General features: G+C 30.2%; 2 protein-coding genes across 2 annotated transcripts; both read left to right on the top strand.

Annotated features, from left to right (window-relative positions):
* The first annotated feature begins 7,257 nt into the window (after positions 1 to 7,257).
* LOC128394879 (zinc finger protein 384-like) lies at positions 7,258 to 8,429 on the top strand. Its single transcript, XM_053355249.1, has 2 exons — positions 7,258 to 7,721; positions 7,808 to 8,429. Exons 1-2 carry the CDS (start codon positions 7,258 to 7,260, stop codon positions 8,427 to 8,429), a joined length of 1,086 nt encoding a protein of 361 aa, XP_053211224.1.
* A 13,212-nt stretch (positions 8,430 to 21,641) lies between these two features.
* LOC128394880 (sodium/hydrogen exchanger 9B2-like) lies at positions 21,642 to 23,531 on the top strand. The gene is made up of 3 exons (XM_053355250.1): positions 21,642 to 21,813; positions 21,946 to 23,091; positions 23,527 to 23,531. Exons 1-3 carry the CDS (start codon positions 21,642 to 21,644, stop codon positions 23,529 to 23,531), a joined length of 1,323 nt encoding a protein of 440 aa, XP_053211225.1.
* Positions 23,532 to 23,545: the final 14 nt, after the last annotated feature.

Raw genomic sequence — 23,545 nt, forward strand, 5'->3', positions numbered from 1 at the left:
GAACTTTTTTCGATTTTTTTTTCTCTCTCTCTCTCTTTCTCTCTGACTCTGACTTTGATCCTTTTAGTACACAAATGGTACTCACTAAATTAGATGAAGATAATAATGATATAATATTGACAGATATTCGAAACAATAACAAACAATGAGAATAATCATCAATACTCATCATTGTTCCCGTCCAACTTGATAGAACTTTTTTTTCACTTTTTTTTCATATATATTTATTTCTATTATATTTCTCTTCTTCATTCATCTGATCATGTTTACCTATTTAACTATATTCTAGATGATAAACATGCTAAATACTGATTAAAGATAAGTTTCAATTGGAATCCATTAAAATGATTTCGATACTTTTTCAAGAGAGAGGAGGGCGAAAATCTTACAATTTCAACTTTGCCATTTCTTGAATTCTGTCTATCATTTATCGATACAATTTATTAGCAATAACACGATCTTGATGATGATTATTATGATGATTACCATAGATTTCAATAAAAAAGAATAGAACAAAATGAGGAGAGAGAGAGAGAATTTCCAAACTTTGAATTCGAATGGAAAAAAAAAGTTCTAACTCCTTCAATCCAATATACTAACAAACAGTTGATTATTAAAGTGAATCTGTTTCCCAGACCTGAGAATCAATTTAATTCAGATAAATTTTCACTGATTCTGATAGTGAAATGTATTGATAAAGAAAAATATCACAATCAAATTCTGTGTTTACTCAAAGTCTATTAAATCAAATGAATACAAGGAAGAAGAAGAAAAAAATAAAAATAAACAAAACTTGATGTTCACATTCTGAGCAATCAATGTAATCACAATCATAATCATGATAATAAATTGAAAAGGATATTATTTTGATTCACTTGGAAAGTCAAGTAATAACAATAAAAACATAAATAATAATAATAATACTTAACATGAATTCGTATATACATACATATATATATGATATCCATGCATACCCACGGATTGTGGGGTATGCATATATTATTTAGAGTGAGAAAAATGCAATTGTATTAATTGAGCAAAGAATGTAAATAACAAACAAACAATAATAAATGAAGAGAAACAGCAAGAAAAAACAAAGATATAAATTACAATTATGTTAATTGTTCTCAGAGAAAAGAATAATAATTTCTCTCTCTCTCTCTCTTACCACTATAACGGTAATTTATTTGATATTAATTTTCTCCCTTTCTCCCTTATCATCTTCCCACTTTTCCATCACTAAATTGCATATAATTAGTATTATTATTACTCGAAAAAAGAGATAAAGTTGAGGGTAGAAAATTAATTCCTCATGCTCATGGTTGTTAATCTTTTAAAGTCAATATTTAATCTTGTTCATTTTCGATTTTCGTTTAAATTTCCCTTCCCCTTCATCACCAGAATTCTCACAACCACCAAGACCATCACAATCTATTCATGATAATATTATTCATAAACCATCCGATTTCCATGAAAAGGTGAATATGTGATATTCAAATTCTTTCATCAAGTGAGTTTTAAACTCTTCTAAAACATCATATGTTTCATCCTGAGATGTTCAGCTGAATTCTTATCAATATCAAATTAGATAATTGGAATAACCATTTACCTTTTTAAATGTTCTAAGAAAATTCTGACTCCATGGAACAGAGTTTTTTTCCCTCTTTCTATCTAATCATCGTTCTTAGGTTGTGGTGTTTATAATTTACTCATGATGATGAAAAAAAGAGTATAATCATGATAGTTGAATTTTGGCTCCTTCGTTATCATGAAAACTTTTTTTCGCCTCCTCTTTTTCCTTGTATACAATGTAATTGTCATAGAAATCAAATGCTGATATTCAAACCTTTTTTTTGTCTGTTCATTGTACTCTTTGTATGTCTCTGTGTATGTGTGTATGTTGTTATTATCTGGAAGGTTTTTTTTTCACTTCTTCTGTTTCCGGTACAATAATTTGCAAGGTAATGAGTATCATGGATGGTAGTTGATGATGATGGGTATGAAATTGTAACAATCACCCTGATGATGATAATAACATCATATCCTTATCAGTGTATGAATCATAATGGGTACATATACTTGTCTATGTTGTTATATTCCAATGGTATTGTTGTTATATATTTTTACTCAAAGTATATGTTACCATTATCATGGTAACATCAAGAACTGAAGATAACTGTCATGGAGAGAGAGAGAGAGAGAGAGAAGATATTCATGAAGAAGAAGAAGAAAAACTTCAACTGAAGAAAAGAAGGAAAAAAAAGATTCTTCTTCTTTTTCTTTAACATAAGTGTCTTAAACAGCTGATTACTTTTGGAACTTTTTTTTAATTTATCTTCAATTCTTTGTCACACTTTTTTCTCTAGGTGATAAACATCATATGTCAAATGATGATGAAGATGAAAAGTTGATATTTCCTTTGTTTTTATCTCTTTCTTTTACACATATATACTCTCTCTCTCTGCTCTCTGTCTTCCAAAGATGAGAATCATCATCATCTCGAGTATCATAATGAGACAATAGACTTGGATGATTATTCATTTGAATAAAGTGACCATTAGATTGTTGACCATTCGCATTATACTTAAGATGTAATCACCTGTGTAGATAATAAGTTTATCGATGGAGATCAAATGAGCTTTAATTAAAGGTCAACATTTTGATTGGCTGACCATCGGTCAACTGATGGTAAAGACTTGGAGTTACATTTGGATTGGGTTTTCTTTTTTGTATTATTCAATTATCAAACTTGAATTGAATTCAAAGTATTAGAAAAAATTTCCTATTCTACCAAAAAAATATGTAATCTGCAAACTCGATGATGATGATGAGGATGAGGATGAAGATGATGGTGAAAGAACTAAATTGAGATGGAAAAAAATAGAAAGCATTGAGAATGATGTTGTCGTTAGAAAAGCATACTGATGATGATGAGAATCGTGAAGATGTTGGAAGATGAAGATGATAATCTAGATGATGGAAAATGATACTGATCATCATCATGAGAGATGAACATGAAGAATGCTGAATTTTTTTGTTCCTCTTTAAATGTCAACCCGATTTCAATGAGAATCTTTTATGATATAAGAATAAGATCAGAGATTTTTCTCTTCTTTATTTTTTCTTCTATTTTCCTCTTTCTCTCACTCACTCACTCAGTCTCTCTCTCTTTTCCTCTTCTTTCGATGATATTACCAGAAGATGAAGCATGATGATGTTGATGATAAAAAATATCATGACAATGACATGAGAAATTATTATTGCAATAATAAACTTATCATCTTATAGGAACTTCTCAGTTATCTTCTCCTTTTTTACTTCAAGTTTCACCATTGAATCACTAATATCATCTAATAAATTACTTGTCAATTGATTATCATGATAATTGCATCATTAGACCACTTTACCTTTACATTTGTAATTCTCAGCTGACTTTAAGATTGTTATCATCAGGATAACAATCAGAGATTATCTTGAAAAGATCAAGAAGGAAACAAATGATTCTTCATGGTGATGAGTACCCTGAGTGTTTGCATATCATTTACACCGAGAGAGAGAGAGAGAGGGAAGAAGTTGAAGGTGGAAAAGAAAAAGAGAGAAAAAATTATTATATTCTCTTTATTTTTATTCTTCTTCCTTTTTCTCATCTTGATTTTCATGTTCGCCATTATTGATTCCTAAGTTTTTTTTTCGTTCTCGAATCACAATTATTATCATCGAATTGATTCTCAATTCTAATGGAATAAAATCAGAAACTTTTTTTTCTCTCTCGATAAATGAAGAGAAAATGCTCTTCTCTCTATATATCAATGTTTTTCTTCATCTTCATCTTCCATTTGAAAGATATTTAAGTATTATCATAATCATCATTTCGAGTTTCTTTGTACATCCTTATATATATATGAAGAGAAAAAAAGTTCTGAATAGAAAATCAGAGAAGAGAATAGGAAGAGAGAAAGAGAAAAGAAACTAGAACTTTAGAAAGAAAATGAGTATGAGTATATTTTGTGAACGTATTCTCATCATAATCATCTTCATGATGATCATCAGATGATCAGATGAAACTGAGAAAAGATGATAAGATGATATTACTCATGGAAAATGATGAAAATAATATTTTAAAGGGAGAGAAAAAAACTTGAAAATTCACATTCAGATTCATTGTCTTTCTATTTCATTCCCTTTATATTTTTCACACCCAGTTACCTTTATGTCCTCTTCAATGATTTCATACCCACCATCACCTTCATCTTAAATATATTTCCAAATACATACAGGTCGGTACATAAAACATTTGAACGTTTTTGACGCTTAATTGAGATTAGTTGGACAATTAATTTTAAAAATTTTTGATTAACTTAGAGCATAATCATTCAAATTTTAATAAACTTTTAATTAAATTTTTATAAAATTTAAATTAAATTTTTTTCAAAAACAGGTTTTGAAAAAAACACGTCTGGATTTTCTGGTAAAACGGACCAGAAAAATTACTGAATCACACAATTTCAGGCTAAAAAGTCTTCAAGATGCTTTAAAAAGATTTCAAAATTAGGAACAAAAAGTTATCAGGTTTTGAGAGAAAACAGAAAATCCATAAGGAATACATGTGATTTGAAAGATTTTAATTTCTGTTTTTCCCATAGACATAATGTTAATTTTGAAAAGTGAAAATCAATTTCACTAAAATCTTTCTAATTTCTAAAATTTTCTCAGAAATTTAATTAAAGTTATTAAAATTCATTGATTACTCTATTTCATCATTTTAAAATTAATTGTCTTCAATGATTTAACCATCAAACCTTCAAATAAATATACATATATATATATATATATTTCCTTCATGATATTTATAACACCAAGATGGCTGAAAATGAAGGTGGAAGAGGAAAATTGAATCACCAAAATTGAATGAGCATGAATGACTTTCTCTTCATGGTAAATAAAATTTTCATTTGATAATGATAATGATCCAGCTAATTCATCTTCATGTATATATATATCATGAGGATGATGATGATCACCATGGACAGAAAAAAGTGACGTAAGTATCACCATGTAAGTGAGAGAGAAAGGGAGAGAGAGAGATGAAAACTGTACTAATCAATTCAATTGATTAACGAAATTGATTAGCAAACTTGTTAAAAGGGTTAAACTTTATGCAAACACAATTTGGGAAAAATATTCCGCTTTCAACTTGAGACACTGAACTGAATCCCCAGGCTGAGTATTCATTGTATTCTCAGTTTGTTATCTGTAAGAAAGAAAAAAGTAAGAGGGTATTCTTATCATCTTGCTCATCTTTATCACTCTATTATTGTTATTTAAAGGTGAGAGAGATTATTAAGATAACAGGGTGATAAAAGGGGGGTGAACAGGGTGAGAAAAGATGAAAAAAAAGTTCTTTCTCTCTTAAGATTATCTTCTGTTATCTTAACCTCAATTTTATGAAACACTCGCATGGGTATTTTCAGCCTGGAGCATTTATCATCACACTAATATATTTATCCATTGAAATTCATCACATTATCATTGGGGACGATATTTAAACCCACCTTCCACCCTACACACATACCCTGAATGTCTATACAATCATCCGACAGAAAATACTGAATACTGAATACAGAATTTTCTTTCTTTCTTTACCAATACGATTTGGAATAAATAATGATAAGAACAAAATAATAGTAGTAATATGATAAATATACTGCAACACCCTCACCACCACCACCGCCATCACCATAACTGAGGTAAACTATCAGCCTGATATGATGGAAGGTGGAGAAGAAAAAATATTCTTTCTCCCCTCAGGTTAAGTTTCGAAAAGAACTTGAAAAAATAATAATAAATTATCGGTTAAATTGAGTAGAAAATTTTTTTTCTCTTCTTTTATGAATTGGAATCTTTTTTTTCTTCTTCTTATTTTTCTTACTTTCATCTTCTCAATTTCATCACCATGATAATTCACTGAATTCATTCTGGTATCATGATCTGTAAATACATTCAGATGATCATGAAGATATCAGTTCAGTGGGTGTTGAAATTGAAAGAGGGAGTGAGTGAGAGAGAGAGAGAATTGAAATACTTTTACCACCATAATGTTTAGTTGAATGAAAAGAAAAAAACAAATTCAATTGATTGAATCAGTTTGATGATCAGACGATTCTGATCATCATCATGATCATGGTGAAAAGTGGGTGGAGAGGTGATAAAGGTGAAAAAGGTAAGAGTGGGTTGGATAGAGTAGATGATGAGTAGAAAAAAAAAGAAAAGAAATTGAATAAATTATTATAATATTTTCATCTCTCAATAATTTAATTCTCTCTCATTAAGTTAATCATTCTCAAGGATAATTATCTCAATTAATTAAGTATCAAATATAATACTTTAATCAATGATAATTAATCCTCCAAGTTTCATCAACTAATATCAATTTCCAATAATAATAATGATAATCCTTAATTGCTGTTAATTGTTTCATGGTTAAAGTCAAACAATCAGTTGATTATATTTAATACTATGAAATTTAATCAATTGTTTCAATGTTTCAAATGAAATTACTCAATATCATTTTAATTTACTGGTTAATCTTCAATTGAAAAGTTAATTGTTACCTTACGGGACTGTATTGAAATTGTCAACAATCATTTTATAATTAGATTGTAATTAAATTGCAAATTGAAAAACTTAATTTTCCCAAATGTATTTACATAGTTGAAACAAAGATTGCAATTTAAACATTTACCCTTAGGGTAATGATAAGATATCAAGTCAATTGTTTTGCTTTTTTTGCTGTTGTTGCTCACAATTAAGTGTTAATTACTCTGATTGTTGCCTTAATCATTTAGTTAAATACATATAAATGTAATACAAGAGTTTAATATTATTGTTATACTTTTAAATTAAATTGATTGTCTTATTGAGGTTAATTGTTTTACATCATCATCATCACCAAAGTTAATTGAAAGCTTTATTTTTTTATGTATACATAAATTGTGACTTGAATTTATATCAATCAGATTGACTGATTAAATGATTTACAATAATTAACAATTGGATAGATTATAAATTGATTGAAACTTTTCATTCATCAAATATAATTTGATAGTTAGATTATTGATCTTTGACTTATTTGACTTTTGATTGTCTTATAATTGATTTTGTTGATTTGATTACACATTTAATTGTTGTCAATCAGTTTTTCTTTCAATTTACTTTGGGTTTTTCTAATTGTGACTTTTTTTTCTGAGACAATTAACTATGCCTGTTGATACCAATAAACGATACCAAATATTTTACTGTCCACCGGTGGTTTTACCACCTCAAGTACAACGTCCAGTACCTAGACAGCAATCATATAATCAAGAATTACAATCAGCTGTTTGCTCATCATCACATCGTCCACAGGTTAACCTACAATCATCACCATTGATACCAATTAAGTTAACAACATCACCTATTGAAGTTAAGATATCATCATCTTCTTCATCATCATCATCAGCATCTTCATCGGGATCATATAAAAGTTCAGATAAAACGATTAAAATTTCAATAACAAGGAAAAAATTGAAGGTGACTCGTGGTGGTGGTGGAAATGGTAACGGTGTTTCTAGTAGTAATAATGATCGAACTGACCATGTTGACCTGTTAACTTCGATACTCAAACCAGGAAAAGATTCTAATGGCTCGAATGGTTCAAATGGTTGCAATGGAAAAACGAAAGAGTTCGAATTCGAACTCAAGATGAACCGATAAACAAAACAGCTCGTACAGTTCAACCACCGTTACTTTCTTGTAATTCTGTTACAAGATTATCAACCTCAGTACCTCAAATTTTACCCAAAATTGAAATTTCACCTTCAACTTTGTCAATTTGTCCACCGGTTGATCGTAAATTGTCACCAATGTGCTGCTATTGTGAAAAATATTTCGAAAATTGTGAAATGTTAACTAGTCACATGTTATCCTTTCATTATGCCACAAAGATGAATGGTGTTTATACCTGTTCTAAATGTGAAACTGTTTACCGTCAACACGATGATTATATAATCCACTGTTTAAACATTCATAATATTTATCTTAATGAAACACCAACAGAAGATCCGTTTACATCAATTTACAAATTACCACGAAAGTGTAACATTTGTAACAATATTTTCAACACTTTTCCAGAGATTAAGGAGCATTTCCCAATCCACCAAGGGGAACCCACCACGTATAAATGTCGATTATGTAGGAAATACATTTGTAACCTTTCACATCTCAAGCAGCACCTTGAATCGATCCATTTTGTTGAATTTGAATGCTCACCACCGACTCTACTTACAAATTCACCATCTAATACACAACCACTTAGAATTTTATCTTCCACCTCACCACCTTCATCTACACCAACCAATGGATCTTCATGTTCAATATTCAAGGCCCACTGAGTATCTCATTTTAGAGTATAAAGCAAAACCAAAGGAAAGAAAACTCCAAGTCCTCCATGAGAAGTAAAAACTCACCATTGAAACTGTCCTGAAGAAAAATATCATACTACAAAAAAGATCAGGAAAAAAATTTCCACCAAGACAATTTAAAAATATTCTTGTTTCCTTTTCCTCTTTCATCTTTTTCCCTTTTGATTTATACCATGAAAACCAAATTTGAACCGAAAAACAAACAACCAGATAAAACATTATTTATTTATCCTCTGATAATACAATTCAATGTGCAAAGAAAAACAAAGGAATCACCACCACCACCACCACTGCCTACAAATCTCCCACCCCACTGCCAATAACAAAAAGCTTAGTGTAAATAAAATGAAACATATTATATTTATAATGTAGCATTAAATGATTGAGTAACCAGGAATTCATTTTTTACTCAAACTGATAATCTGTGTGTCCTTTTTATTAGTATTTTCAACACACATACACACCAAGGTTCATGGTAGTCTAAGGTTGGGGTGGGTTATATCAAGTACTTTGTGTTATAATATCAAATATTAAGTATTGTTGATAAGTTGATTTATATTAGATTTATAAATATATTTAACTTTATACACCAACTTATCAACTCATCATTTTCATCATTCATCATGAGTTCCTAGTGAGTTGATGGGGAAAATTTTTGATTTAACCATAGGAAATTTCATCATGTTTTTCCTGGTGATGAGAATCATCATCATCATCATGTATCATGAATTTTTCAATTATCTCAATATATAATAGATAATAGAAGGTGGAAAAGTTAACATTAGATATCATTGGTTACTTCAATTCTTAATCCACTCTCCATGAAGATGATGATGATTATTAAATTATATTGAGTTTATTGAGTTGGAACTTTTTCTTTCAGGCTTTTCTTTTTCAATATATTTCTTTCACTTGAATCTATTGGTCAGTTGAAAACTGGACAAGACTATGAACACACATATATACAACTCAATTGGGGCTGATGGTTTGTAGTTATATTATTATTACATAAGTAAATCCTTGTGGGTACGAGATTAAAATGAGAATGAAAAAGATGATCTTGATGATGATGATGATATTTGGTTTGATAATGGGAAATGAAAGAATCAGAATTATCATCATTTAGTTAATATAATGATGATAATGATGATGATGAAGATAATGAGATGAGTAAGCGACAAAAACTAACAATAATCATAATCGTAATGATTAAGTGATGATAATAGAAAGCACTAAATGTTATCATAAATAATATAATTTAACCAAAGAAAAGATGATCATTTCATCCCCACCACACCCACCGAACTCCCACTTTTATCTTCATGATGATGATGATGAAAAAGATGATTATTCTATTCTCTTTGATTTTTTTTCTTCTATTCATTCAAGTGAAATACATTATCATCTTTGTAATCACTTGATCACAATGAAATAAACACTTTCACTCATCATTTACCCTTTGATTGGTCATCTCTCTCTCTCTCCCCATTCCGATGACCTCTAACCATGATGATGATGATGATGATGATGAAAACTGAAGCTGAATACAGATTATGATGAACAGTAAATGTTATTTATTAATGAAAAGGTGAAATACTGAGCCTGATGAAGAGAGAAGATTAAAAGTGAAGAAGAAGCAAAAAAACTAGTAAATTCTGACAACGAAAATGTTGTTACTCTGATTGTCTTACCTAACCAATGATTGTTATTATTATTTTCACCATTAGTATTAAATCATTGACTGTCTATTATAAGTTAACTTATTATTCTGATAGAAGTGAAATTATCATTCTGATTAGACCAACAATCATCATGAAAAGGTTTGATAACAATAGTGGATTATACTGAATACATTATGTATCCAGAATTCATGAAGAATTGTTTTTGTCTCTCTCTCTCTCTCTCTCTCTCTCTCTCTGGCTCTTTCACCATGATAACTCTCATTTTCTTGGCGACATTTTTATTTTCATTGTTTTCATTTTCTTATCTTCACCTTTTGGATACATGGTGATAATACAATGAGCATGATGATGGGAAATGATAATATCTCACTTGATATGATTGTTTATGTTGAATCATCATCACAAATTGTTTCCAATCAAGTAAATACAGGAGGGAAACAATATATAAGACTTGATGATGAAGATGATAATAGTTATTCAGGAGAAGAAAAAAAAAGTTCTGAGTATATGAGTTATATTATTATGTAAATAATGATTGAAAGTATTTCTTGTTTTCTGTGTAAAATAAGTAGCAATCAGTTGATTGTTGATTTAATTCAGTGAATCATTGAATCTGGTTACAAAAACAATTATCATCAAATAATATGTAATATATGAAATTCAAAAGGTAATCAGATATCATCATGAACGTTGAAACAACGAGAAGATAATTCATTTCAATTGGGAATTGAAACATTGTTTTCATCCAAATTTTTCCTATTCTTCAGCAAAGATTTTCATGGTTCTCTCTCTCTCTCTCTCTTTCTTTCTTGATCATAATAATCATAATGGTGATTAATCAATGATTAATTAAGTAAATTGGATTGTGATGAAAAAAAAAACAACAACAAACAAAGAGTTAAATGTTATCATTAGTTGTTTTATAATAAACAATTAACCAGAGCTCAGGATATTGATTTTTCAGGGGAAATTCATTTTATCATTCACATCCTCATCTCCATCATGAATAGCCTGAGTTTTATCATTCTATTTCAATCAGATAATGATGATGACGAGGATGACGATTAATATTAGAAAGAAAAGAAAGAGAAGAAAAAAAAAGAGTAAACAAAAAAAACTCTTCGCCTGAATTTCAATTGAATTTGATTAGAATCATTGATTATCCTTTTCCACGATTCCATTTAACTCACTTCTCTTACTTGATTTTTTTTCTTCTCTCTTTCTATTCTTCTTTCCTTTCACCATCATCTACATCCTCATCTTCATCTTTATCCTTTCTCTGTCGTATTTCTATCCTCTAATTCTGTGTGTTCGAATCTCTCTCATTCTCTCTTTTTTCTTCATCCTTTTTCCTCATCATCTTGGTAAATGCTTCGTTTAAATAAGTTTGTTCCCTTCCCTGTTGGTGTAACGGTGGATTTTTTCCCACCCTTCCCATTGAAACTTCAATGTAATATCATAGAAAAAGCTTAAGCTTCAAAGGATTAGGTAGATTAATGATAAAATGAACAAATTTTATCATTTGCAATAATTTTTTCTCTTGCACCCTAACGACCCTCCCCAGACCACTTTTCTCTCTCATTCGCTCACTATCTCATCTTCTTAGTCTCATTTCGGTTTCAATTCTCATCTCAGAGACATTGATACTATTGAAGATGAAGATGCTAAAGCTACTTTCAAGATTACAATTGATAATGTGTGAAGAGAGAGAGAGAGCAAGTGAGTGAGTGGGTGAGAGAAAGAGAGAGAGAGAGTGGTTGTAGAAAGAGAAAAGGATGAGGATAGAAAAAAAATTCTGATGAAATTCTGTTTCTTCCTTTTTCTCGTCTAATCAACACAGAATATTGATCAGAATATCAAAGAATTAAAGAAGAAAAAACTGGAATATAATGAAAGGAATTTACTTCTGTTCTTTTTCACTGGTCACTATTGTTATTTCTGTGGATGTTGAATGATGGTCATCATTTGATTCACTTGGAATGAAGGATCTCTCTCTCTCTCTCTCTCTCTCTCTCTATCTATCTTTATCATCAGTGTGGAAGAAGCAAAAAAAAACTAACAACATTGTGTCCATTTCCAACTGGACACACACACACATACTGAACACAAAAAAAAGTTGAGTGTCCAGCGGGAGAGGGAAATCCCTTGACTTTTAAACAATTTTCATCTTCCCATGAAAAAACATGAACTGCCAAAAGGTTTCATTCATTTTATTAAACTCATTCTGAATCGTCATCATCAATTGTATTATCATCACCATCGTCAGGATGATAACACATATGATATTATTGATGCCTCTTGGTTTACAATTTTGTGTCTGTTTGTCCCTCTAATTTTTTATCTCTCTCTCTCTCACCCACTCACTCTCTCTCTCTCTCTCTCTCTCTCTCTGAATTTAATGTTTGTTCATTGTTGTTGATTGTTGATTTTTGGATTTTTGGATTTCATTTCATTTCATTTTCTCATTCACTGTCTATTATTTTTACACTTTCACTCCCAGTTTCCATTGTTGATGGAGTATAAACTATTTCGATAAATGTTCCCACCTCTTGCTCCAGTGGGATCAATGGGTGGAGGTTCCAAGTGATGAAGAATTTTTTTTCGAACAAAAAAAAGTTTATTCTACTCTCTCACTCTCGATTGAATTACATTCGAACATTCGAACATTCTGTTTATCTGCTTTAGAATTGAATTGTTACTGATTAACATTGGAAAATGTTTTCTATTACTTGCATTTCGATTAATTATCTGGTCTTCGAAGGTAAAGTTTTTCTCTCTTTTTTTCTTGTTTTTCTACGAACGAAACTTCTTGTTTTCACCATTGTTGTTTTCTCTTATTTTATCGACTTTCTGGTAATGTTGTAAGAGAAAATCTGATTTGAAGGTAAACAATCAGAGATTAGAATTAAAGTCATTTCAAGTTTCAAGAATTATCGAAAAGTTCTGATTCAGATGATTAACTGTTATTCTTTAGATTGGTGAGAAAAAAAAGTTCCTTACAATCCTGAGAATCTTCAAAGTTAAGCTTCTTCTTCAATTCTTAGTTGATAAAGTTTTTCCATCCTACTTATCCAACAGAATAACACTTTTGATTACTAAGACTCAGTGTTTTTCCATGATGAGAGAAAAGTAAGAGTGGGGAAAAAAAGGTCAAGCTCAGCATTTGACGTTCGAAAAGAGAAAGAAAAAGAGGTAAAGTTGGAAAAGAAAAAGAAGAAGAGAAAAAGGAAGAGGAAAAAAAGGTTCAAGAACTGATGAGGAACATGATCAATATTAATATTATGTGGTTACCAGGTAAGAGAGAAAATGGGAGGGATAAAGTTCAGATTCAGTAGATTAGAACATGTAAATGCTTTAGAAGAGAAAGAAGAAGAAAAAATCTCCATAAAATGAGAGAAAGAGGAAAAAAAATCTAAGGAAACGATTACAACTTATGGTTTTTCATGTTCTTTATTAGAAAAGAAGAAATTTTGTTCAATTTTCCAAAATTCTATCATGATAATAATAATAATGATGATGATGATGGTGTAGTCATGAAACCGGAAGTTTTCATGTACACACACACCTTTGCTATCAGGATAAGGGATCAACAACAAGTATAAGAAAATATATAAATAGATTACATCAAGTCTCTAATCTAACATGATGATCATGAGGGATGAACAAGATTTATGAATTGAAATGAAATTTATCACAAATACACAAAAATAACAGATATATAATATTAAATACGATTGCATTAGTTATTAAAGGATGATAACAGGATGAGAGAGAGAGAGAGATGAAGATAAAGTAATAAAAGGTGGAAGACAAGGATGACGAGAGAAGATGATAAAGGTAGATTTGATAAGATGAATATATGAGAAGAGAAAGTGAGAGAGAGATAAAAAATCTAAGTAGAACTTTTTTTTCATTTCGTAATTTGATTTATCTCTGAACAAATTAAGGTTCCATGATACCACTTTTCCTGATGATGATTATGAGGAGTAGGAGGAAGAGGAGGATGATGAAGATGAGGATGAGGATGAAGGCGATGAGAAGATGAATTTAAGTCAATGAATATTATGTATTCATAGATTTACTTGGAAAGGGAGGGAAAATTTTAAGTAAATTTGAATTCGAAATGGAGTAAGAACTCAGAATGGAAGAATGTTTCTTTATTGAATATCTTTGTCCAATTTCGTTCTGGTAGAACTCTTTTTTTTTATATTATTTGTAATTTTGGAAAGAAGAATTTTTTTTTCTCAAATGTGATAATATATTATTATTATCACATTATCTTGGTTAAGATTTTCATCTTCATCTTTTATATCATGTTGTTTCATCGACATGATATTATCATCTTTGTATTCGGTTTATTATCTTTCTTCAATTTCAGCTTTCCCTTCATGATAAAATTCTGTGTGTCCAGTCAAGAGATAAGAAAATAATCTTACTTAGATATTAGTTTTCTTTTCTCTCTCTTCTCTTTTCTTTTCTTCTTTCGAGAAGCTCAGAATATTTTCCGAATGTAAAATTGCTCTGAAAATGTTCGAGAAAAGAATAGAAAACAGAATCTCCTCTTCCACTTCCCACTTCTTTGTCATCTGCATCTCAGCAGTGATTCTGATCTATTGATTGTATCATCTGAATACTCAATAAGATACAGGGAGAGATCGAGAGACAAAAGTTTCCGCTATGATCATCGGAAATAAATTCATTATTATTATGATTATTGGTTCGATATGAACTTGGACTGATTAGATTTTCGACTTTGTTAGAACTTCTTTCTCTCTCTCTCTAAGACATTTTCGATTCCTCTAGTATATTAATACAAAAACATTGACGGTTTTCACTGTTGTTATATTTTCTAGTTAAACTAATGTCAGTGTCAGACTAAAGTCATGATAAGACTGATTTGATGGTCATGATTTATTCAGTGTATGATTTGAAATGGTTAATAATTCAACAAAAAAACAACATCTACACAACATCTACCATGACATGAACAACAACAACAACCTAACAACTTATCACATTGACAATTATTCCTGTTGACTGAATATCTATTGTCTTTGATTCTGATGATGAGATCGATTGGATTTATATATATAAATATATAAGTATAAATACTATTGATTGAAGATGAACAATAATTCTGATCTAATGAACCTGACATGATGATAATAACGACGATGATGATTATCATCAACATGATGACCATGAAGATGAAGATTGTGTTGAATGAATAACAATGTAAGTTGTAATTCAGTCTCAATGTTATATATTAATAAGTATTAAGGATCAGCTCTTTTACTGAGGAGGAAAAAATTTTCCACCAGTAAATTGCATGGGAATGATAATTCTGACCCATGGCTCTGAAAAACTATTCAAGGAATCATGATGATGGTGATGATGATGATGATGATGATTCCATCTGATAGAGTGAAAGGTCAACTTTGAACAAAAATGAAATGTTAAACTGAATACGATGATTATGAGGATATTATACAGTGTTTACTTTTTCATGGAAAATGGATTCAGCTCATTCAGTTTTTTTTTTCTCAACAGAATTGGAATTTTCTTCATGGTGGAAAAAAAAGAAAACAATGAGTCAGATACTCTAAAGGATACTAGGAATACTTCAGATGTTTCGGATGGTGATCATGGTGATGATGATGATGATGAATTTGTGAGCAAGGGAGAGAAAGACCATAGATCCATGATAATATCATGGAAATGAATTCCATAGTTACATTTATCGGTGTAAAATGAAATCTTCTCATTCAATTCAATGAGAAAACATTGACAGGAGACAAAAGATCTTGAAGACAACAGGACATCCGAACATGAAATTTCATTCACTTTTCAGTATAAAAGGAAGATTATAAGATGATAACCATGAAGATACAAGAAGATGAGCTTTGATTCTCTCTCATTTTCTTTTTTTCATCTTATCGCTTAAACTTCATGAACATTTTTGTTTCGTTTTTATATTTTCTCTTTCTCTCTCTTTCTCTTCCTTTCTTTTTCATCATTATCATCATTGTTTTCATCTCCATGATCAACCATGATTATGATGATGATTCTCATCTTTCTCTATCTTTATCTCTATCTCTCACTTTCTTTTTTACTCTTACAATTCTCTCAGAATTTTAGTTCTGTCCTTCTGAATTTCTATTCGAAAGCTGAAAAGAGTGAACAAAATTCAAGACTTTTTCTCTCCCATTGAATAAATCGTTTTTACTTGTTTCCAATTCATTGAAGCTTGACAAGAGAAGATAGTTTTTTATCTTCTTCTTCTTACATTTCTCTCTATTCCAATGGTTATCATCTTCATCATCATTATTATCATTCCCAAATCAGAATCAGAATTATCTTCCATCCTTACCATGCTTCCAGGTCTCTCCATCTAATACTATTATATGAACGATGATAAAACTTGTTCACATGTCTGTCTCTCTCTGTCTTCTTCTGTCTATATCATCTCTCACATTATTGTTCAATATCATTAGATGAATAAAAATATGTAAAAATATTCTGGTCAAATGCAATGGTCAATATATTACACACATAGAAAACTGCATAATATTTATAATGGTCAGTCAGAGAGAGAGAGAGAGAATAAGAAGAAAACAAAATGAAAATAATTGACTGGGAATTTTTCATTGATTTATTGACATTTCTTTTCATTGTTTGACCGTTGATATTATCGAGAAATTTTTCCCTGTCCATTGATTTAGGGGTCACTTTCAACAGCAATTACCTGAGGATGTTTGACCTAAGAGAATAAAGGAAAAAGTTATTAATAACTGGACATTGAAAACAAATAGAAATAAAAAAAAAGTTTCAATCAATTTCCTTCTTAATGGTGATAAAAATATTACATAAATTTCCAATACTGAGAATCACAGGGTAGAGAGAGAGAGAGAGAGAGAGAGAGAAAATTCTGATACAATGAATAAGTATTGACGATAATTGTTTGAACGAGTCTCTTGTTTATCCTTCATTCAATTGTTATTACTTTTTTTTCACACCATAGGAATTGAGAATCTAATCTATGTAACATTAATATACATTAGCTGGGAGGGAAACTGCTGATTATTTTCATGATGACTGAGGTGGTGATGGTGGTGGTGGTCATCATGTAGATGGTGGGAATCGATGAGGGAGGAAAAGGTGGGAAAATATTATTATATTGTCATAACAAAGTTAACTTATTACTTTGTTTAGGGTTTCATGATGATCATCAACAAAATGAATGAAAGTATTATATAACTCATGAAAAGTTATTAGTGTTCAGTGAGTTTTTTTTCTGCACCATGATGATAATGATTACTCAAGTTCATTATTAGCAATGAAATATCAATAGTTATTCATTGTCAAGAATAATAATCATCATGATTAACTTAAATCACTTGGAGGCATTTTTAGGTTTCTATTGGAATCTCAATGTTCATTGTTTGTGTCGATAAATAATAAGGAGTAACAATCAAGTCTATTAAAAAGAGATGATGAAAAAAAAGGTGATTCTGGTGATAATCTCATCATCATCATGAAAGTTACCATGATGTGAGAGTAGAAGATGAAATGTATCAGAATCATTTGTAATATTATTGGAAGGAAAAAAGAAATCATTTTTTCTCTCTCTCTCTCTCTCTTGATTTTTCTGTTCTCTTTCTGTTAGTATATTTTCACTATGGTGATGATATTGGTGATGATGAGGATGAAGATGAAGATGATGATGATGATGATACAAAGTATAATAAATAATTGTTCAGTCTCATGTTGAGATTCATGTTGATTTCATGTTGCGCTGAATCTGAATTCAAACCTTTGTGATATCATGTGTGTGTGTTTTTTATTGATGATCGTTTGGTTACTTGGAACTTTTTTTTTGCTGAGAAAGATGATGATGAGTAAATATGGATATAGATAGTGATGAAGATGATGATGATGATTATCATGATTATCATCAATATTAGGTGGAGTCAAATGTAAACAGAATGAGAAAGGAACCTGAAGCTAACGACCTTTATAAATATATAACTTTTGACTCTCTTTCTCTCACTCACTTTCTCATTCTCTTACATGATGATGACTTTTATTCCTAATAATGTATGTGTGTTCACCTTTTCCACCCTGGATGAAAGTGATTCCCTATCTTTTTGATTCATAGGGTCTTCGCCCATCAATTATCCCAATGTTATCTTTTCCTCCGCCTCTTTCCACCCTCTCCTCTCACAGTCTCTCTCTCTCTCTCTTCTTTCTCTGTCTATTTTTCTCTCGGTGAAAAATGAACATATTCTGGTTACTCTAATCCCTTCAGAATGATGATTAGGAAGAGGAGGTTGAGATGATGATGGAAGATGATAAGTGAAAGGAAAAGGTTTTTGCTTAGGATGAAGATGAGATGGAGGAGGAGAAAGAGGTGAAGGTGGAGAGGTAAGAATAGGAGTGAAGGTGGTGGGTAAATGATGTTTAAGGTAAGGCAAGTGGAAAACTGACCTTAACAAGATGATAATGATCATCATCATGATGGTGAGAAAGGAGAAAGATGAAGATAATGATGATGAAAGAGAAGGAGAAGGAGGAAAAGGAAAAGGAAGATGGAAGATAAAAAAAGAGAAGGTGGAAAAATTTAAGTAAGCAATTTTTACCATTTTCAGTTTATACTCTAATTTTTTTTCTGCAAACCTTTGCAACAATATCATCTCTCGATATATATATAAATATATTGTATTTGTTGGTCTATTGGGTGGACTAAGGGTTGGTTCTGTTGTTGGGTTGCTGGTGTGGGTGAAGGTTGATTGTTCCTCTGAGGTGTGATTGTGTGTCTTGTAAAGTATCATGTTAACACTTGATGGTTACATTGAGGTGATGGTTATGGGAGTTCAATCAGATTCAAATTATTTACTCAAAGGTTTTACATTTCATCAAATTATCACCATGATAATGATAAAAGTTGAAATTAAAATTAATTAACACAAGATTTTGGTTACACTTTTTTTTCTAGGTTAACTTGATGGTAAATGATATAAGTAATATATTTAATGGCAGTGGGTGAGCTTGGGTAATCATTAGGAAGAGAGGGAGAGGGTTGAAATCTCTCTCTCTCTCTTCTTCATCTTTGCTATTTTTGTCTCTTCGAAGTGAAAACCTATCATCATCATCAGTCATCCAACTCATTTTCCCTTCCTCCAAATGATAAAGTGTGTGTATGTCTGTGTGTTAAATACAATATCAATGTTAAACTTTTCATCTCCATCCTCATCCTTTTAGCATCCATATCCTTGTGTCTACAATTTTTGGTTTTGTTTCAATGGAAAAAACTTCCGGTTTCAAGAAGTAGTGATTCTTTTTTTTCCACTCAACTTCCGGGTCCGAGTTTATGATATACTGTACAAAGAGAGAGAGCTTGGAAATATTTGTATAAAAAGATATACAATACACACCCAACTATCCTGATGATCAGTTAATTGTGATAATTTATATCATTAATTTATCAACAACATGAGAGAGAGAAAAAAACTTACAATCAAAAGTTTCCAATGAGACAAAAGCAACACCAAAGGAAAGTGGAAAATAATCATCACTGATAATATTAGATTAATGAGGTTAGATGATGATAATTTTGATGATGATGATGATGATGAAGATGATGAGGATGATAATCATGAAAAAAGTTCCATGAAATTAAAAGTTATCATCATCTTCGTTGTGTATATTCAAAGGTATATTAGGGTTATTACAATTTACGATAAAAGTTTAATTTTTTCTCTCTCTCTTGTTAATTGTCAACCATTTATACTGATCATTCATTATGATTGTGTTGTAATTAAAAAAATAGGTAATTGTTAACCAACCACGAATGACCGGTTGAACAGTTGATTATCATTATGATTAAGAGACTTAAGTTTAATTGACTGTTATTAAATATCATTAATTTAGTTAATAACAAGTTAACATAGCAAATATTTTTTATCAACAATTAACATACATCAACAATTCCCATGTAAATTTTAGTTATATGATTAGCTGATTGTATTATATTAAAATTAACCGTTATAATTATTAACCACAAACACTGGATTAACAATTAAGCTCATTATCAGTTTTAAATTGGTTACATATATCAATATTAACAATTAAGAAAATTGTTTTTATCATCAAACATTAAATATTATATTCACTTGATTAATGAACTTTTAATATTAATATCATTATTATTATTATTATGATTTGAAAGGTTGACCATTGGTCAGAATGTTATTATTATTAGATGACCAGATATAATCAATTAATTGGTGATGATTAATTATCATTGAATTAAATTTGTTTTATTTGTGTTTTTATGTTTCTTTGTTTTCCTTATTTGTTTATATTATTAAATAATCTTTACGATGTTGTATTGTAAACTGACCACTGTCCAGTGATAATATTACATGATGATAGCTCTAATAATGATGATGGTCATTTCTTGTTTACTCAAATTATTTACCGTTGATAATGTTAATAAACTTAAGGTTGTTTCCTGTGTCCAGTTTAATGTCCAGTGAGGTTTTTTTTTTCAAAGTATAAAAACAAGATGAAGATGAAAAAAAAATCGTCAACATTAATTGACCAGAACTCTGGACATTACTTTGTATCAATGTTATAACTTTTTATTACATCTAAAAGATGCTCTTGTTATGTTGTTAACCTTAATTGTATTGTTTACTGGACAATTAAACCTAATTGTTATCCCAATTAACTGTGTCTGTATGTAATAATTAAATCATCGGAAATAAATTTCACAATCAAACAATCAACTAAATTTAATAATAATAATGATAATTGTAAAGGTAATTATTATAATCGTGATCAAAATTTTTTTCATATTAGTTGATTAATTGATTTTCAATTATTGTTATCAATCTTTGATTGTTATGATTAACTGATTAGTTTTAATGGTCATCATAAATGTTGATGGATGACAATTAACTTTAATAATAATCATTAGATTGGTAATTGTTAATCTGTTAATCAATAAGTTGAGAGATTGTTTTCTCCAATCATTAAATTTGATTGTCTTAATTTAGTAAATTGAATTGTATATTTCAAAGATTAACAGGATAAACAATCAATATTAAAGGCTAATCAAAGAGTCTGATTAACTTTAATCATTAGATTAATAAACTATCCCTTAATTGTATCTTATTATTAACCTTTAACAATTTAATTCCGTTATTGATTAAATTTGAGAGCACAAAAAAAATAACAACCAAATCAAGTTAATTCAGTTTACCAATTACAATTTTCCTGTTCTAATGAAATCATATTAATTTTAATTGTTAACAATTTACTTATTATTTTCATTTTATTTCCAATGAATAACTGAATGAATTAATTGTTGGTATCGATTTCAACTAATCATCATTCAGATAAATTGTTTACTTTTTTGGGTTATAATTGTTTTTCACTTCTCCTTCATTACAAACAAACATTTTTCCCTCATCGTTTCCGTTTCCTGTTTAACATTATGATAACCTGTTCATCAGTAATCAACTCGACACAACATTTGACCACCAAGTGTATGATTGGATTAACCTTTTGGATTTGCTGTTACGGTGTTAATCCATCCACACCCTGGAATGAATCAATTTTTGCATTCATCTTACTCTTTACAGCCTCTTATTTAACTGGAACAATTAGTAAATTGTTTGGACTTCCATCCATTATTGGAATGCTTTTCGCAGGAATTGCATTGGCCAACATTTCCTACTTCCGGTCATCATCATCATCATCATCTCCATCTGTAACTTCAAATTCATTGATTAAAATAGATAAATCGATTTCCTCGTTTATCCGAGATCTGGCTCTCGGGATAATCCTACTTCGAGCAGGATTATCTCTTAATCCATCACGATTACGTAAACTATCATGGCTTTGCCTTCGTCTTGCCGTGTTCCCCTGTATAATTGAGGCTTTTGTCCTTGCGATAACAACTTACTATATAATTGGTGTACCCTTTTTCTGGTGTATGGTTTTAGGTTTTGTTTGTGTGGCCACTTCACCGGCGATCATTGTACCTTCAATGATTAACCTTCAACAGCAAGGTTACGGTATCGATAAGGGAATACCCACCTTGGCCATCGGTGGATCATCACTTGACGATGTTCTGGCAATCACTGGATTTGAAGTGTTCCTTGGACTTGCAATGTCCACCTCACCTTCAACCTCTTATGCTTCAACTCTTCAAGGTCCATTAGAAGCTTTTTCTGGTCTAATTTTGGGTACATCTTTGGGTTTACTTTTCTGGTTTCTACCTCCCAATAAAACTTTAACTGATCAATCGGTAGCTCATCTTAATCAACCAACCCCAAGACTTAATTCACTATCTTCTCTTGATCATCATCTTCCTTCATTTAATGGTCATTCAAATGAAACCAAGATGAGACTTTGTTTATTACTTTTCACTGGAATTGGTTTCATCTTTCTGACCAAAACTTTGACCATTGAATCAATGGGTCCATTGGGTACACTTTCAGTTGCTTTTGTAGCTGGACTTAGGTGGCGGAAAGAGGGTTATCTTGACCTTATTGTTATCACCCTGAAAGATATTTGGTTTTTTTGTGAATTTTTACTATTTGCCCTTATTGGTTATGAGGTTTCATTTGAAACTATTGACCCTTCAACTCTCCTTTGGTCACTTTGTTGCCTTATCATTGGTCTTATTGCTCGGACATTAACAACTTTCACCGCCGTTTCTGGAGCTGGTTTAACCCGCAGGGAAAAAGTTTTCATCTCCATGGCTTGGCTATCTAAGGGAACCGTTCAAGCAGCAGTTGGTTCAATTCCCCTTGAATTGGCTCGATCTCGATTTGATCAACAATTAGTTAATTACGGTGAAATTACCCTTAATTATGCTATCCTTTCAACCATTATTTCAGCTCCATTAGGTGCTTGGTTTATCAACATTTTCAGTTCTCGTTTGTTAACCAAATCAACAACAATTAAACAAACAATTAACAATCAACCTGATCAATTACAATCATCTCAGGAAGATATTTTATTCAATGATAATGTTTAATCAACAATTAACCATTGATCATATTGATTTAAATTAACATACAAATTTAAATTTAATCAAATTTGTTGTAAACTTTTCTCATTATTTTGTAATATTATTGATTTTTTAAATCATCAAAGTTTTTAATTGTCTTCCCATTAATTGTTTTTAGTATTATTATTATTGAAAATTAAAATTGATCATTGATCTGGTTAATAATAATTAGTACAATTAATTATAACCTTGAATTTTGTTGAATTTGATTTAATTTGATGATGATTTTTACATTTGTATTAATTAGCTAACAATTAACATTTCTTGACATTGATTAACTTATATTATCAATTAAAAATAGTATAGAGGTTAAACAATTT

This window comes from Panonychus citri, unplaced genomic scaffold (genome assembly GCF_014898815.1).
Source record: "Panonychus citri isolate SS breed McGregor unplaced genomic scaffold, ASM1489881v1 Contig00140, whole genome shotgun sequence".
Lineage (NCBI taxonomy): Eukaryota > Metazoa > Arthropoda > Arachnida > Trombidiformes > Tetranychidae > Panonychus > Panonychus citri.

Bases quoted from the DNA above. Each gene is read 5' to 3' on its own strand.
- LOC128394879 (XM_053355249.1), top strand. From the start codon at position 7,258: ATGCCTGTTGATACCAATAAACGATACCAAATATTTTACTGTCCACCG. The intron at 7,722-7,807 runs GTTCGAATTCGA...TTCTGTTACAAG, and splicing joins TGCAATGGAAAAACGAAAGA to ATTATCAACCTCAGTACCTC.
- LOC128394880 (XM_053355250.1), top strand. From the start codon at position 21,642: ATGATAACCTGTTCATCAGTAATCAACTCGACACAACATTTGACCACC. The intron at 21,814-21,945 runs GTAAATTGTTTG...TGATTAAAATAG, and splicing joins TTATTTAACTGGAACAATTA to ATAAATCGATTTCCTCGTTT.